The 15715-nt window shown below is 44.2% G+C and overlaps 1 protein-coding gene across 2 annotated transcripts; it reads right to left on the bottom strand.

Moving 5' to 3' along the window:
- Positions 1-981: 981 nt before the first annotated feature.
- Positions 982-3370, bottom strand: LOC119348854 (S-type anion channel SLAH2-like). 2 transcript variants are annotated; one of them, XM_037616860.1, is made up of 3 exons: positions 3140-3370; positions 2283-2585; positions 982-2205 (listed from the first exon to the last, which is right to left on the bottom strand). In XM_037616860.1, exons 1-3 carry the CDS (start codon positions 3368-3370, stop codon positions 982-984), a joined length of 1758 nt encoding a protein of 585 aa, XP_037472757.1. The 2 variants fall into 2 exon arrangements, with proteins under 2 accessions (XP_037472757.1, XP_037472749.1); XM_037616852.1 differs by lacking the exon at positions 3140-3370 and having other exon boundaries at positions 2283-2945.
- Positions 3371-15715: the final 12345 nt, after the last annotated feature.

Below are 15715 nucleotides of genomic sequence, written 5' to 3'. Positions count from 1 at the left end.
AGAAGGAGTAATGCAGACGATTGTGACTGAATTTAAGGTCATGTGCTTTATGCATACTTTAGTTCATCTTTTTCCAAGCAAAACGTCATGTATTTTGGAGTCAAGGTCGCGGCAGAAGGTGTATATTGGTCTACATCTTCAACTATGTAACTAACCAAGTGTTTTGATTTGTGGAACGAAACCTAATCTGTCTCTTATCCAAGTAGCAAGTAATATTTGTAAAGGACTTTTTGCGAAGGCTATGATGAAGTTATGGAGCAACGGACACCGATGCTGATAGGTTAGCAAAGTTCTCACATTCTTTGGATCAAGGGCGGCATGTTTGGTTGCCCGAACCCCATAATCCCTACTTCGTGTGAAGTTTGAGTAATAAAGTTTGGTTTAACCCCTCAAAGAAAAATCTAAGCAAAGTTATGTTTAATTGAAAGTAAATGTAAGTTAAGTTATGTTTTAATTAGAATAAAATGTAAGAAAAGCTAAGTTTGAGAGAGGCGCCATTAGCGGTAACCTTGATTTTGCTCAATGAGTGGAAAGCATGTCACGGTCACACATAAAAATTGATTTTGCGAATACTCCTCTATCTTAAAACTTTGAAAACCTCCCTTCTAAAGTTGCAACACACTAAGCCATCCATTTTATTAATACACCTTTGGTGAAATGTCCTTCCAATTTTCAGGTCTATGTAGTTACTTGAGACGAGAATAGAGTTAAGAAATGTAACTGAGATTTTTCTACTTCTGAACAAAAAAGTATAACCACTAAATTTACAAGCTCAACCCTTATCTCCGACAATTATATCATTATCATGGCAATGTAAATTGCTCACGGTATCACTCCTAATCTACAACTACAACTATGTGCAGCAAGTTCACAAAGAAGAAAAAGAATGAAGAAAAACACAGAGAACTCTATAAAAGCACTACTAATCAACATAAGTTAGCCGTGCGTACATGCAGGATGTCGTGCTCGTGCATGGACCTCCTAACACTTTGCTCTTCCGAGCCTGTGTGCCACAGGAGACTCACCGACACCGCCGCTCGTCTTGTAGTTGGAGCTGGCGTCATTGCAGTATGCGCCCTGCTTGAAACTGGAACTTAAATTTGGGATGGAAAGAACAAGCTCCTTGACATCAGAGCTCGACGACCGAAGGTGCGCGAGGATCTTGCTAAACTTGGGCTTTCGTCGCGTGATGGCTATCGATACGTCATTGGGGAAGAGGTCCTTCCGCAGGAAGGCGTGGTACATGGTGGTGACTAGCACGCCGGTGACCGTGACAACGGCAATTCCTGACAACACGACTACCAGTGAGCGGGTCAGCACATTGTCTACCTCCGATGCATACAACACGGTCGCCAAGGCCACACTCGTCATTGGGAATGTGTACGCCCACCATGCCAGCGAGAACCTGAACCCCCGAAAGAGGTTGACGCGTACCACTAGCGACACATAGAGGAATAGTGAGATGAAGTAAAGTAGCTTCGCACCATCGTTGAACTCGCCAGAGATCCTCGCCCAGGCCATGGACGCGACGCTAGGCGCGGCGACGAAAAGGAAGAACACTGGATGGAGCTCCTTTGGGAGTTGCACATTGGTGGGGAGCCGCTGATACAGAGTGACGAAGAGCACCGCATAGTGGGCCAACCCGACGCCGAAGAAAAAGATTGGCAACTCTCGGAGACCCATCCTAGCGCCGAGCAGCGCACCAACGAAGTTGCCAACGACAGCAAGGTGGTTGGATGGGTTGGCCACCTTTGAGAGGCGCCGCTCGCCGCTTGACATCCATTGGCCGTAGATCTTGAGGTCGAGGCACAAGATGGGCAACATGAGAAGGTACCAAACAACGTGGTGGATCTCCCACACCGGATGCGGCACACCCTTGACAAGGAAGAGGCAAGCAATCGATGGTGCAAAGAAGAAGTTGACGCGCACCGGGTGATGAAACTCGCGGCGGACAGCCTCGAAGTAGAAGACGACCTTAAGAAGGTAGGTGATGGAAACAACAACCATGAGTGTGACAGAGATCCACCAGAGGACGTGGTTGGCAGCAGGGTGCACATGAAGGAACTTGGTGGAGGGCTCTGACTCGAGGGTCTTCCACAGCATGGCCTGGCTGCTCACGCCAAGGCACATCCCGAAGGCGCTGATGGGGAACCGGAGCAGAAACGGCCATGTCTCGTCCTTAGGCAGCACCGCCACCTCCGTCGGCTGTACATCCACACCGTCATTAGACACAATGATGCTTTTGTTAAGGGAAGGTGAAAATCCGGTGATGTGGTACGTACACGAAGGGTCTCGAGCTCGGGCCCTTCGAGGGCGGCGAAGTAGCGGTCGGAGGTGGGCACGGCATCATCCTCGTCGGTGTCCTCCTCTGAGATCTTTGACGCCGCACCTTTCTCGACATCGGTGTCCTGTGGCACCCGGTGGACGCTGGAGAGCTGCCTCTCAAGGCGGCCAGAGAACGTCTTAAAGTGGTCAAACCGCCGGTCTCGCTCCCGCGAGCTGTCGCTCCGCGGCACCGCCGGCACCTCTCCGCCGCCTCTGACCACCAGGGACGGCTGCGAGTGGTGTCGGGCCTGCTTCAGCAGCTGCGGCACCGCCGGGTAGTGAGCCCGCTGGACCGTCGACTCGCTTGGCGGCACGGCAGGGGCGTCCACGCCGGTCTCGTTGGCGCGGACGAACGGCGGCACGCCAAGCTGCGCGAGGTGGAGCCCCGAAGGCGAGCCTGGCACGCTGATCAAGACAGAGCTCGACGTCTCAGCGTAAGAAGCCGCGGCCGCTTCCTTGGTGGTCCTGCCGCCGGAAACGACGGCATCGGCGGCCTCCATTGAAGAAATGCCGGCGGCCCGCGACGGCACACGAAGGAGAAGCGGCTCCGGGGACGGGGCACACCACGGCTGGCCGTTCAGTACCCACGCCATCTGGATGCTGACCTCTCTGGACGCCATGCCAACAACTCTCTCTCTCTCTCTCTCTCTCTCTCTCGTTCTTCGTCTCCACCGCTGGACGCGTGCGAGATGGTGGTGACTGGCGAGTGAATGTATGTGCATCGCATCGTGGGCGTGGCCAGCTTATTTATACACACATGGCCCGAGTGGACGATGCACGCGCGGCTAGCCAGCTGATGGATCGACGGACCGACCGACCGGCGACCGGTGGTCAGGTCGGCAGCGCCGGCACCGGGTGGGATGAGGCACGCACGTGGAGGAGAACACACGAAGGTTCCACGCATCACCGCACAGGCCGACCGGTGGACAGATATAGCGCGCGTCACGCAGTCACCGTCAGCAGTCGGCACTGTGCAGCCAGCGGTCGCGCCGGATTCCTCCACGCCTCTTGCCCGTGTCCATGTCAAAGAGACAATGTCCGTCATCGTCGTCTTTATCACGTCCCCGGCGGTCGATGGATCGAAGGAGACGAAACTCTTGTGCCTTCATGCACGCGACCTCGACCTCGACAGATGTTGTGACGGAGAGCTCGATCGATCGAGCGTGTCTCATGGGTTCGTGGCTAGTAATAAGATACTAGTATTCATGTATTAATTTGACGTAGAAATAATAGCAATACTAGGATTATGCATGACAGATAAAAAAATGGTTTTGCTATTTCACAGACGAGTGTTTTACAATTGGGCATCATTCAATTTTGTGGCCGTTCAATCTTGCACAGAGATTCATGCTGGGAGGTGCCTTTTTTCGGGCGTTTTCCTTTTATGTTTCTTACCGGTCGCGTAATAGTTTCCGGGCGAACCCGTTACTGCCCAATTGCCCATCCCCTAGGCCCTAGCCCTCTTTGTCTCCTTCTTTTTTCATTTCTGTCATTTCGATTCCTTGGCGATTTCCTTGTCGACCATGGCGATTCCGAGCTCCTTCTCTACTGCAACTTGATTTCTGATCCAGTTCCTTGTGGTTTCGGTTGGTTATTCTCGTCTGCTCTCTTTCCCCACTGGATTTCTTCTAGATCTACTGGTTTGATTCGATTCCCCTGGTGCTTGATATAGATGTACGTGTACGTGTACTCGTAGCGGTGGATTTTCTCTAGCGATTTTTGTTGTTCTTGTAGTGGTAGGTGCATGGATGTAGCGGTGGATTCGTTTCCCCTGTCAATTTTCTATGTGCTGGCCTAGGCGTCTGATCTGCTGGATCTAGTGGTATTGGTAGTTTTATTCCTGATCGTTCTTGTTATGTAGATGTGGGTCCTTGCTCTTCCCTCGTTGATTTGATATCTGTTAGCCTGGGAGTTTGATTCAGAGGGTGTTTTTTGGGGGTTAGATGTAGGTTCCCTGGTCGTTTGTTTTTGTATGTTCGTGTGATCTAGATGCAGTTGCTTATTTCAGTCCTTGCTCTAAATTTCCTTTGCCCTGGTCAGTTGATTTTGCTCGTCTGTGTGATGTAGAAGTAGGTGCTAATGGTCAGTCCTTGCTCCTTGCTCTGAATTTGGTTCACCAGTCAATTTTTATTCTAATGGCCCTTGTGATGTAGATGCAGGTCCTAATTGTCAATCCTTGATCTGAATTTAGGTTCAAGGGATGTAGAGATGCAGTAGTAATTTAGGAAAACCTCCCTCGTCTGAAGTCAGGTTCTTAGTCATGTGAATGTTCTTATTCATTCTGTTTTGGTTTTGTATGTGTTTGGTGGTCTGTGTTGTATCTTCAGCTATTTTTTGTTCATGAATTTCTCTGCCCTAGTACTTCTGTAGTGTGGTGTTGGTACTTTAGATGCTATCTCCTTATTAGGTTGTGTAATTTTCAGTTTTGGTGTTATGCAATTTCAGTTTTTCACTCATTCTGTAGTATGGTTTGATATGGTCATGTCAGTGTTGTTGTATCCTCATATATTTGATGCTTAGGGTTTTGTGTGTGTTACATTTCAAGATCATGACGAGAATGAACTTCTCTTTCATGTAATGGTTTAGAGTCACGGTCCTGTTCCCTGCCAGTCTTTTTCCCTTCCAGACTAGACGAAGGAAATATTGATTCCATTCGGGCATGTGAGCAAGGGCGGCGTCGGCTTGACCATGTCTTCTGTCTTAGTCGTTTCGGAGACTAAGTTTCTCATTCAATGGTGAGGTGTTTATAGAAATCAAGGCCTCGCTCGACGAGTCATGTAGTCATAGGTTTGAGTTCCCTAATCAGTAGTGTAAGTTCCATAAGTAAGTAGTGTAACTTCCATTTGAATTCCATTAGTTTGCAACGTTTTTGAATTTTTATCACACTGGTGAGTTTCCTAGTTTTTTAGTACTGCAAGTTCCATAGGCAAGTCGTCGAAGTTTCCTAGTTTTGCAATGCCCGCTTGCACTTTTAGAACCTAACATTTTGGGTTTCTCTTTGTTGGATTTGTATTGAATCCATTTTACCATTTGAAAGTCTAAATGGAAAATACTGAAACTAAAGTGTAATCACAATGTTCTAGTCTCTTAAACGCATATGTTTTTATTAGAAATACAGTGTAATTTTACTGAAATTTGTACTGAGCACAATGTATGTTTCAGTAAAATTTCAGTGCAATTACTGTGTGCATTTTCAATGAAATTTCAGTGCAATTATTGTGTGCATTTTCAGTGGAATTATAGTGCTTTTGAATTGTAATTACAGTGGGGATTTCAGTGTAATTACAGTGAGGATTTTAGAGTAATCACATTATCTTTTAGTTAATTTACCTCTCTGGATGTTTTGGGTTTTGTCATTGTTGGTGCATTCACTTTAGAACCATTTATTTTCTTTTGTTAGGGTTATTTGTATACTCGTACTTTATTTCTGCCCATTTGTGTAAGAAACCTTAGTTGTGCACATGATTTTCTAGTATATGTAATTTCAGCAGCTTGGTAACTGTATTTTATATGTTTTGGGGCTTATAGCTACTATAATTTACTACTTTGGAAATGCTCTTTTTTTTTGCCACTGTACATGCTAAATATTGTGGTTATGCTATGTCCCTAGTGCTTTTATGCAAACTGACCAGTTTTGTGCCGTGGAATAGATAGATTATGTGATCTCTGCAAATTATCTGGTGATTTTGCAGGTGCTTGCATATTAGAGATGTGCAATTAACTAGGAGCTGAAAGTGAAGCTACTATTGAGTGTTGACATATCAAGTGCTCAAATAATGTGTATTTTTTCTAGTTGTGTAATTACATTGCATTTCAGTAGAGTTACAGTGTTTTTTATTTGTAACTAGAATGGAATTTCAGTGCAATTACCATGGGGATTTTAGTGGATTTTCTAGAGTAATCGCAGTTTACATTACAATGTAATTACGGTGATTTCTTAGTCTAACTACAATGGGCATTTAAGAGGATTTTCAGAGATATTATATTGTATTCCGTTGTATTTTTTGCAGTCAAATTGAACTGCAATTACATAGTCTTTTACAATGTAAGTACAATGTTTTTTCAGTGTAATTATAGTGTATATTTAGAGTAATTACAGTGTAAGTACAATGTTTTTTCAGTGTAATTACAGTGTATATTCAGAGTAATTACAGTGTATGTAATTTTTTCAGTGGATATTCAGAGTAACACACTGTATGTAATTACTGTGAATTTTCAATGTAATTACAATGGGCATTTAAGTGGAATTTCAGAGTTATTAAACTGTATTTCCAGTGTATCTTTGTAGTTAAATTGAACTGTGATTACACTGTTTTTTATAGAGCAAGTGATGTGCTTTTTGACTGGGATTTTCAATGTAATTACTCACTGTGTATGTTACATTAGGATATTTTGTTTGGGGATGTGAGCATGTGGGCACACATGCTACTAAACTATCTAGTTATCCCTTGCCTGATTCATGTGGGTTTTGTATACAGTGTGTGCTTTTTTCTTCTACTATATAGTTTGTTCTGGCTTTATTTGTGCTTTGCAATGTTACTGAACTGTCCAGTTCATGTTTCCTCTCTTGATTTATGCAGTACATCTGTTGTTTTCACATGTCCTGGCAAAATTTCTCTCTTGATCTTCAGAGCTTAGAAAATTCACTAGGCATCAAAGTAGGGATTGGAATTGGAGAATCTTCAGAACTGCGAAAATTGGGACCCATCCCCTGACCTTTTTACTGTCCAGGCATAATTGTGGTCTAGTTTTAAGAAATCGGATCTAGGGCATCAAACCCGTTATGGTCCAGATGGGATTTTAGGCTGGGCCGTTTCAGTCCTGATGCATAAATGGCATAAATGTGCTGCTTTTGCTGTTTGTTGACATACATATAGCCAAAGGAGGAAATAAAGGGCATACACGTGTCAGCTCCCTATTTGGTGCAAAATTTGATTGTGATCCAATTGGATTTCAGTCGACTGTCAAGTAGACAGTCCCTAAAAAAATAGAGGCAAGCACGACCGTCTTTTTGTGTGTGCAAAGAATAAAATGGTGCATGTATGGGCCCATGCTCGTGCTCAAACGGATAACACGTTTGAAAAAGAAAACTATGATAGAATTGTGGTCATATAGTAATCCCTCATGATCTTATTGTGGGACGCAGGGAGTAGTTTTTTTCAGATAATGAAAGCTCTCATCGATCATACAATTGCATGTGAGCTTTGCCTCCGTGATTGCTCGGTGTTATGCCAGGATTATTCGATTAGGGCATCTCCAACGTCGGCCCTCAAACCATCCAAACGCTGTTATCCGAACCCCAGAAGCCGTTCAACGCCGACACCTTTCGTCCACGGAGCAGTTCAGACCATGATTTTCTTGCAGACCAGAACCAAACGTGTGTGGGGGGGGGGGGCTTTTACGGGAGTTCGAAGGGAGGCAGAGTACGCACTTTTGTAGCTGTCCACACTGTTTCCACGGCAAAATCTCCCACTCTCTTCTTCCATTCTGTCGCTCTCCACCCAATTCCCGCCCTTTTCTCCCCTGCTCTCTTCTTCCCTCCTTCTGCTGACACATGGAGCCGTAGTATAACCTACCGAAGATGGAGGTGGTGAAGGTCCTGGAGGATCCGAGCATTATGCTTGCCCGGAAGATCAACTCGATGACGTGGCAAAATCGTCGCGGCAAAGCGAAGGCCAGAAAGGAGGAAACACTCAAGAAGCACAAGGCCAACGTAGGGCATGCTGGTGGCAGACATGGCGGTGGGTGTGCTTGTCGTTAACATGGTGGAGGTCACAGCATGGGCTGCGGTGCCCCGATAATGTCGCCCACCATACAGACGCCGCCTTGGCTGAAGCATTACAAGGCAGTGTACGAGCTGGTTATGAGGATGGGCAGGTGGAGAACTTGGATCCCACTGAGTCTGGCAACTACTCCCATGCGCAGCAGGGTTACACCCAGACCAGCACGCAGCAGGGCTACACCCAAACCGGCACGGGCAAATAACAACAAGATTGGACCGCCGGTTAGCTAGAGCAGGAGGAGGAGGGCAAGGACGATGATCTGGGTGATTTTGCCCGTGATCCGAAGAAGAGGGTTAGAGGATAAAGCTTCAACATGCAGGAGGGAAAGCTGTTGTGCGATGCATGGTTGGCCACTAGTCTCGATCAGATCCATGGCACAAAGCAAAAGGACACAACATTTTGGGCCAACATTCAAACATGGTTCCATGAACACAAGCATTCTGCTTTCTACTCAGACGTGGTCATTTGCAACCGTGAATCAAAGTCCCTCAACCATTGATGGTACACCATCAAGCGCCCATTTGCAGCATGTCATCGCACGGTAGCCTAGTGGTGCGCAAATCACCCAGCAAGTAAGTTCATTTGGCCGAATATGATTAGTTTATAGTCGGATATGCATAGTTTTGTTTATCACTAGTCACATATACATAGTTTGTTGGTCACTTGTCGGATATGTATAGTTTTGTAGCCGGATATGTATGCATAGTTGTGCAGGCAGATATGCATTATTGACAATGTTTTATTTTTTAGCCTTCTTATGCGTGTACGGTGTTCAAGAAATTGGAGAAGAAAAACTTCACCGTCATACATTACTAGTTGAAATTGAATGGGCAACCAAAGTGGAATCTATACATTGCCAAGACCGCCGCCCAAGCCATCGAGGAAGAAACCGGTGACCCAACAAAAGAACCGCCCAAGAAGGTTAGAGAAGTGTTTCGGGGAAAGAAGTGGGAGGAGGAGATGGCAACGCAAGAAGGTGCGGCGGCCAAGTTGACAAAGAGATTCGAGGGCATCTTATTAAAGAAGGAGGGGGCATACATCAAGCTCTCCGGCATCAAGGAAGATAAAAAGACGGAGAGGTTCAAATTGTTGATGGAGGCGACCGAGAAGTTCAAGCTCGAGGAGAAGAAGGCCATGCTCGATGAGAAGAAAATGATGCTTGAAGAGAAGAAGATGAATATCGTAGCCGATGCGGAGGACGCCATGATGCTAACCTTGAATTTGGAATCTTTGGATGCTGACACGAGAATGATCGTGCAAGCCTTTTGCTACAAGATGTTGCAGAAAGATGAGTTGGATGCACCGAACAACGAGGAGATTGAGGTGGCGAATAATGAGCCGGAGGCGAAGGTTGCCTACGCGGCGGCGACGACACCTTGAGCCTGATTGCTGGTTCGGCATGGCAGAAAATCTATTTTTTTGCATGAACTGCTGGACTGATATTTTTTTGTTCAGGCACGTAAAAACTAAGCATGATTGTCTCTTTTTAGTTGTGATCGGGCATGTAATCCGGTACGCGCTATGGATCAGACTTTATTTGAATTTCATAATGCCCTTTACTGACAGATATATACTCCCTCCGTCCCGAAAAACATGTCGTGAGGGTATTTTTGCAAAAAAGACCTCTAGTTTCTCCCAACCAAACACGCGCTCCTTGTCGTCCTCCTCCGACAGAACCAGCAGCTGCGCTGCTTTCCGCCGCCGGAGCTTCGTTGCTCCCCTTCACCGCTGCTACCCTGCTCTCCCGCTCTCCCTCCGCATCTGCCTCCTGCTCCGCCGCCGCAGCTCAGCTGCCGCTCGCCTGCCTCCTCAAGCTCCCCCTTCCTCAAAAAAATCTTTGATTTTCCAGCTACCGCCATGCTCTGCTCCGGCTGCGTCGGAACCGCCGTCGGAGAGCCCAGGGGCACTGGATCTGGACCACCACCAACAACCTAGAGGCCGGCGAGCCCGACGACGACAGGAGATGCAGCAGGCTAAACACCGATGAGCCCGACGACAACGGCAAGCTAAAGGTCATGGATTTGCGAGCGTGGAAGACGACGGCGACAGCTCCATGAGCAATACGGTCGTGGCGGGGTCTTCTTCATTGTTTCTCTGGTGGAAGATCCGCGCCTGCGACACCGCGGCTGGGCTGTCCAGTGGGTCGCGCCTGCTAACTTGGCAGCCGCGGCGGTGGCTACAAGTTTTCTGCACTTTTGCAAATCATCCCCAAGTCCTACAGCCTGGGTCAACCTCCCTTCTCTACTCCATGTTTACTGAATATTTGCACTAGTTCTGCTAGTTTAGAGTTGGAGTATTTTGCACAGTTAACTGAATAGTTTTGCAAGCATTCGATCTCTGACAGAACACTATATTACGCGCAGAGTAATTATGTGATGTGTACTAGCAGAGTAGCAGTGCATCCTTAATGTTTTGAGGATTTTGTCCAGTCGATAAGCAAGTCAACCTGTTTATTCTGATAGGCATTTTGTACAAGGAGTTACTTCAAAGGTGAGGCACATGATGAAATTGGTGAGTAGTGGATCGTCCAAATCAGAAGGGTTTACCAACAAATTTTAGTACCATCACCAATCGATGATGAAATTGTAGTTTCACTTCACTGTACATAACCTTTATGCATTTTAGAAATACTCCATGGCAGTATCTAGTAACACTGTCAGTTACTGAATCTATATCTATAGTACTCCATGGAAAAGATTAGTGCATTTCTAAAATGGCAAAGATTATGGCACAAAGATTAGTTACATCACATCAAAATCTCAAATCTAAATTTGATGGAGTATTCGACGGCAGTCGCTGATTGCTGAAAGCATCTGTTGCCATATTATAATGTTTTACCACAAGTTTGTGACCAAGGAATTATATTGTTTTTCACATGATATTCCGGTATTAATTATCTGGTTATCTAGGCTGTATGAAAAGGCAGATTGCTGCTCCTTTCTTAACCATGTCCAATCAATCTTATAGCCTATCAGTTTGCAGCACATTCCACTAGGAGCTAACAATCTCATTGAATAACAACATCATTTAAATTTGGTTTTTAAACTTGTTTGATGCATCCATGACCGGATCCATAGCAGCGAGTACTTCTTGTTGAGATGCTACTACATATATTGTTTAGCTGGTGATATTGCTTACTACAACTAGAGTAGAAGAAGGAATAGGAGTAGCTGCAACTACAGTAGGAGTAGGAGTACCACATATTGTCCTTCATTGTGAGATCTTGTGTAAATAAAAAAAATGCGTGCCCATATTTAGGAGCAGTAACTTTGTTAGGAAGAAGGCTAGCTCTAAACATAGTTACTCCATTTGATATGTGATATTTTTATCCTAGAGTAGATTGTTAGGAGATCTTGTTTTTATCTCTGAACTTGTATGATATGTGAACCCCCAAAAATGCATCATCAAACAGGTGCAGGTTGATGCCCCTCCATTTGTCACATCACAGACTAGACTAGGTGATCATTTTGTTTTTAAATGCTAGGAAAAGGGGAGGTGTTCACCATATTATAGAGAGCAGAAAGATTGATGGCTAGGGAAACCCAAGAAGTAAAAGGAACAACACTGGAAGCAAATAGACCATGCAAATAACCAAAATTAATTCTAATTAATTCAAATAAATCCAAATAACCCAAATTAATCAAAATAACCGAAATTAATTCAATTAATCCAAATTAATCTAAATAACCCAAATTAATTCAAATAATCCAAATAATTCAATTAAGCCAAATAACCCAAATTCCAATAAATTCCAACAAGGAGTTTATATACAAGGATTAGACAAGGCATACACAAGGACATGATATAAGGCCACTTTGTCCCGCTTTGACACAAGATTACACAAGACATACACAAGGAGCACCTGACTACATGACAAAAGGGCCTATTTGTCCCCTCTTGACTACATTCTTTTCCTTTCTCTGGCCACTTCTTCCCTTCCCTTCCCTTTACTTTTTTTTGCTTTCCCTTCTCTAGCTAATTCTTTTCTTTCATTTTCTTTTCATATTGCAATTTCCATTTCTTCTATAAGGGCCCTAGTATCAACAACTACCCGACTGTCGCAATATACACTGATTATTTCCATTCCAGCATTCTAAAAGCGATCCTTGTGCAAGTGGGGCAACTTATATTGATTTCCTCCTTTATCTTTTATAACTTCAAACGTAACTGCTTCTAATGTGATAAAGCTTTTGTGCAACTTGTCGGGATCGTAGTTCTCGAATTCCTCTTCCACACCATGTACCAGTTCCTGGATGTTTGTAGGTGACCTGCAGTCGGTTAGAGACTGGAGAGAGTTATGGAAGCATAGGTCCAAACAATTTAACTCAGGGCTATTTGGGGGCTGTTGTAGCAATCGGATGTCAAGATCAGTTTGTTTCACAGCTTCTCGAAAAGCTACATCATTGGGAAGGACATGAGGCTTTGTGTTATCCTGTTGGATGAATATTGTTGCTCCCTCATCATCGTCAGGCCACTTATCCTGAATTGCCGGGATAACCTTATTGATTAGATAATCTCTGCACACAGGCCTAGTTACTTTCACTGATGTCAACACTTTTGTTCCCTTTGTTCTGTTCTGACTTGTCCGCTTTGCCTCAGTCTCTTCGGCGAATGCCCAAATGTCGATCTTCCCATTGAATGTTAGCTCCCCCTCATTGTTATATCGAGGTCTCGCAACAGCTGTTAGGAACATTACCTTCCCAATGTTGTGAGTGTTTAACACGGTGCGCTTCGGTTCAGGTTCTCCTGGAAGTACATAGTAACTATTCTTCACTCTCATCATGTCAAACCACTTTTCATCAATGTGAACCATATTCGTCATTGGTTTGAACATAGCCCGAGAAGTTGAGATCGAATTGTCATCGACCATGGACATACAAAATTTCAATCTCGCAAGCTTGTTCTCTAGCTTGAGGTGAGGCTTCACGGTGCTTGTGATGCGGTTGAGCTCATTCAACTGGAACCTCTTATGTAGGGTCGATTGGGCTACACCTAGAGACCGTGCCAGAGATCGAATTGTCCTTCTTTTATTCAGTGGGATTGTTGAGGTCCTCTCTAGATCCAGGTCCTTTCTCTTTCGGCCAGATCTTCCAGGTTTCTTGCTTGAGACATCTACTTCTTTGCCATCGGCAATTTGCTTTTTGGCGTCTTCCCATATTCTTTCAACAGATCGTACACTTATGTCCAATAGGTTTGAGACTAGCAGCTTGTCGTCTGGTTGAACAGACCCATCTCTGAGCTCGATTACCAGCAAGGCGAAGTAAACACCATGCCTCTCCTTATCTGACAATTCTGTTCTCTTCTCTTGAAGTATCCAATTCATAACTTCATCCTCTTTCTCTTGAGCTTCATCCTCTTTCCCTTCATCTTCTTGAGGCATCCAATTCATATCTTCATCGTCTTCCTCTTGAGGCATCAAGTTCAAATCCATAGCTCCATTCTTTGCCACTTGAGGTTCCTCCTTTTCAGCGATCCAATTCAAATTAATACATTCATCATCTTCCTCTTGAGGCATCAAGTTCAAATCAATGGTTTCATGTTCTTCCTCTTGAGGCATCAAGTTCAAATCCATATTTATGTGTTCCTGCCATCAATGACAAAAGATGAGTACACCACAACAAGAATATACACACACAAAATGAGTATGCAAGTCAAACAAGAAATGCATTTGCACTAGTCAAACAAGAATACACACACACAAAGTTCAGATTATGATCATGAGTAGTACTGTTGTCAACACTTTTGCACTAGTTCTGCTAGATATGATCATGAGTAGATATCTACAGTTTTAACGCTGCATTTTAACTGAATTTTCAGATTATGATCATGAGTAGTTATTACTGGAGCCTCCATACAAACCATACACATGTCCAGATTAAACAAAAAGTATCATGTTTAACTGGATTTTCTGTGCATTTTAACACTGCATTTGGATAGGTTCATAACTGAATTTTCTGTGCAGTAGTTTAACTGAGTTCTAGGGAGTATCATGTTCAATGAAACATTTGCAAACACAGACCTAGTTCAGACTAGGGAGTATCATGTTTACTGAAACATTCTGAATGTGAGATGGTTCAGACCTAGTTATCCTATGATGCAGTTTTGTCCCATGGTTGTTATTTGTTTCTCTTGGCTCCTAGTAATTACTCTTGGCCCCTGGTACTCCAAGAAGATTATGCAGTTATCCTATACTATTGCAAATGACCATGACCATGATCAGCAGCAATTTTGAAAGCAAAATTCAGTAAACAAAATTATGTCAGTACTGTCATTTAAATTCCAATGATTTTAATAAATCCAAATAAATCAAATAATTTTGAGTTGGATATACAGTGCATCTAATGTACTGTATGTGTGTGTGCTATCTAGATGCCAGCCAAACTGATAAGATGTTATAGTTTGCTGTCACACCAGGGATTGAGGCCAAACACTTTGCTCTAACCATAACCAATTTTACTCTAGTTTGGGGTATTTTTTGTAGCAGTACCACATGATCAACAGTACACAAACTTTCATTACTGAAATTTCAAAAACCTAACAATGGAGTTTGTGACCATTTGCTTTCATTACTTACTTTCCCTTTCCTTTTCTTTTCTTTTCTTTTCCTATTGCAATTCAAATGTTTCTACAAATTTGCATTTACTATCTGGCATTGCATTTGGATAGGAATATTTTTAAATCTGTTCATTTTCTGGTTGGAATCTTTTTTGGCATACATTATAACTACACATGAAAGAATCGTTTTACGAGCCAATGACATCTATGCAAGTCAGGTTCATTAGCCTGACAGTTCTGGAGTACTTTATCAACAGATCATGCATCTATTGAATTATGCATCGATGCTTCATAAGTGAGCACTTTAACGTTTCTATTGGCTCTAATTATCAATCCTTGGCTAGTTTTTGGGTCTCCAACAATAAGAACTCTGTTTTAAACATTGTTAGTTCAACTGACTAATGAATCCTAAAAACTGTCAGGTTTTGGTCTGCCATGTCCCCATAACAGAGCAAGATGAAGATATTCCCTGATGGCGTTCATCCAGAGACACCTGTTGATAATCAGTGGCTGAAGGAGAAGCTCTTGGAAGACCCTGAGATACCTTTCCCTGGAGATTTCTAACACAAGTTCAAACTCTCTGATCCCTATTAGCAGGTACTTGTGCTGAATACTCCACTGGAGTATGGCATAATTACAGTACACTGGCACAGATTCGTCCATATCCACTCCATTGACTGACTGAATTATGCAATTTACACTTGACAATGTTTGTTCAGATCATAATTGCTCTGCTGATATCTACTGATTTTATTCAATTAACATTGTTCTTCCTGACGAACAGGAGCAGAGCAGCAACTCCCGTACACTGATCATATTCAGCACACGGAGCAGGGGAGCAACTCCTTAGTGCAGGAGCAGAGGAGCAACTCCCGTACCTTCTTCCTTCTGACGAGCAGGAGCTCTGACGGCAGCACGGGCAGACGAGCAGCAGCAGCACCAGCGGTAGGGGAGAAGCAGCCGCACGGGCGCGCGGGCAGGTGAGAAGGAGTTGCACGGGCTCGCGCAGAAGATTGAGGAGGACGCGCGGGAGATTGAGGAGGGAGCGCACG

This window comes from Triticum dicoccoides, chromosome 1A (genome assembly GCF_002162155.2).
Source record: "Triticum dicoccoides isolate Atlit2015 ecotype Zavitan chromosome 1A, WEW_v2.0, whole genome shotgun sequence".
In the NCBI taxonomy this organism is placed as follows: Eukaryota; Viridiplantae; Streptophyta; class Magnoliopsida; order Poales; family Poaceae; genus Triticum; species Triticum dicoccoides.
The sequence above is the reverse complement of the archived record's forward strand: the minus strand, read 5'-3'. Positions and strand labels throughout refer to the sequence as shown.

Bases quoted from the DNA above. Each gene is read 5' to 3' on its own strand.
- LOC119348854 (XM_037616852.1), bottom strand. From the start codon at position 2,945: ATGGCGTCCAGAGAGGTCAGCATCCAGATGGCGTGGGTACTGAACGGC. The intron at 2,206-2,282 runs GTACGTACCACA...GTGGATGTACAG, and splicing joins CCGAGCTCGAGACCCTTCGT to CCGACGGAGGTGGCGGTGCT.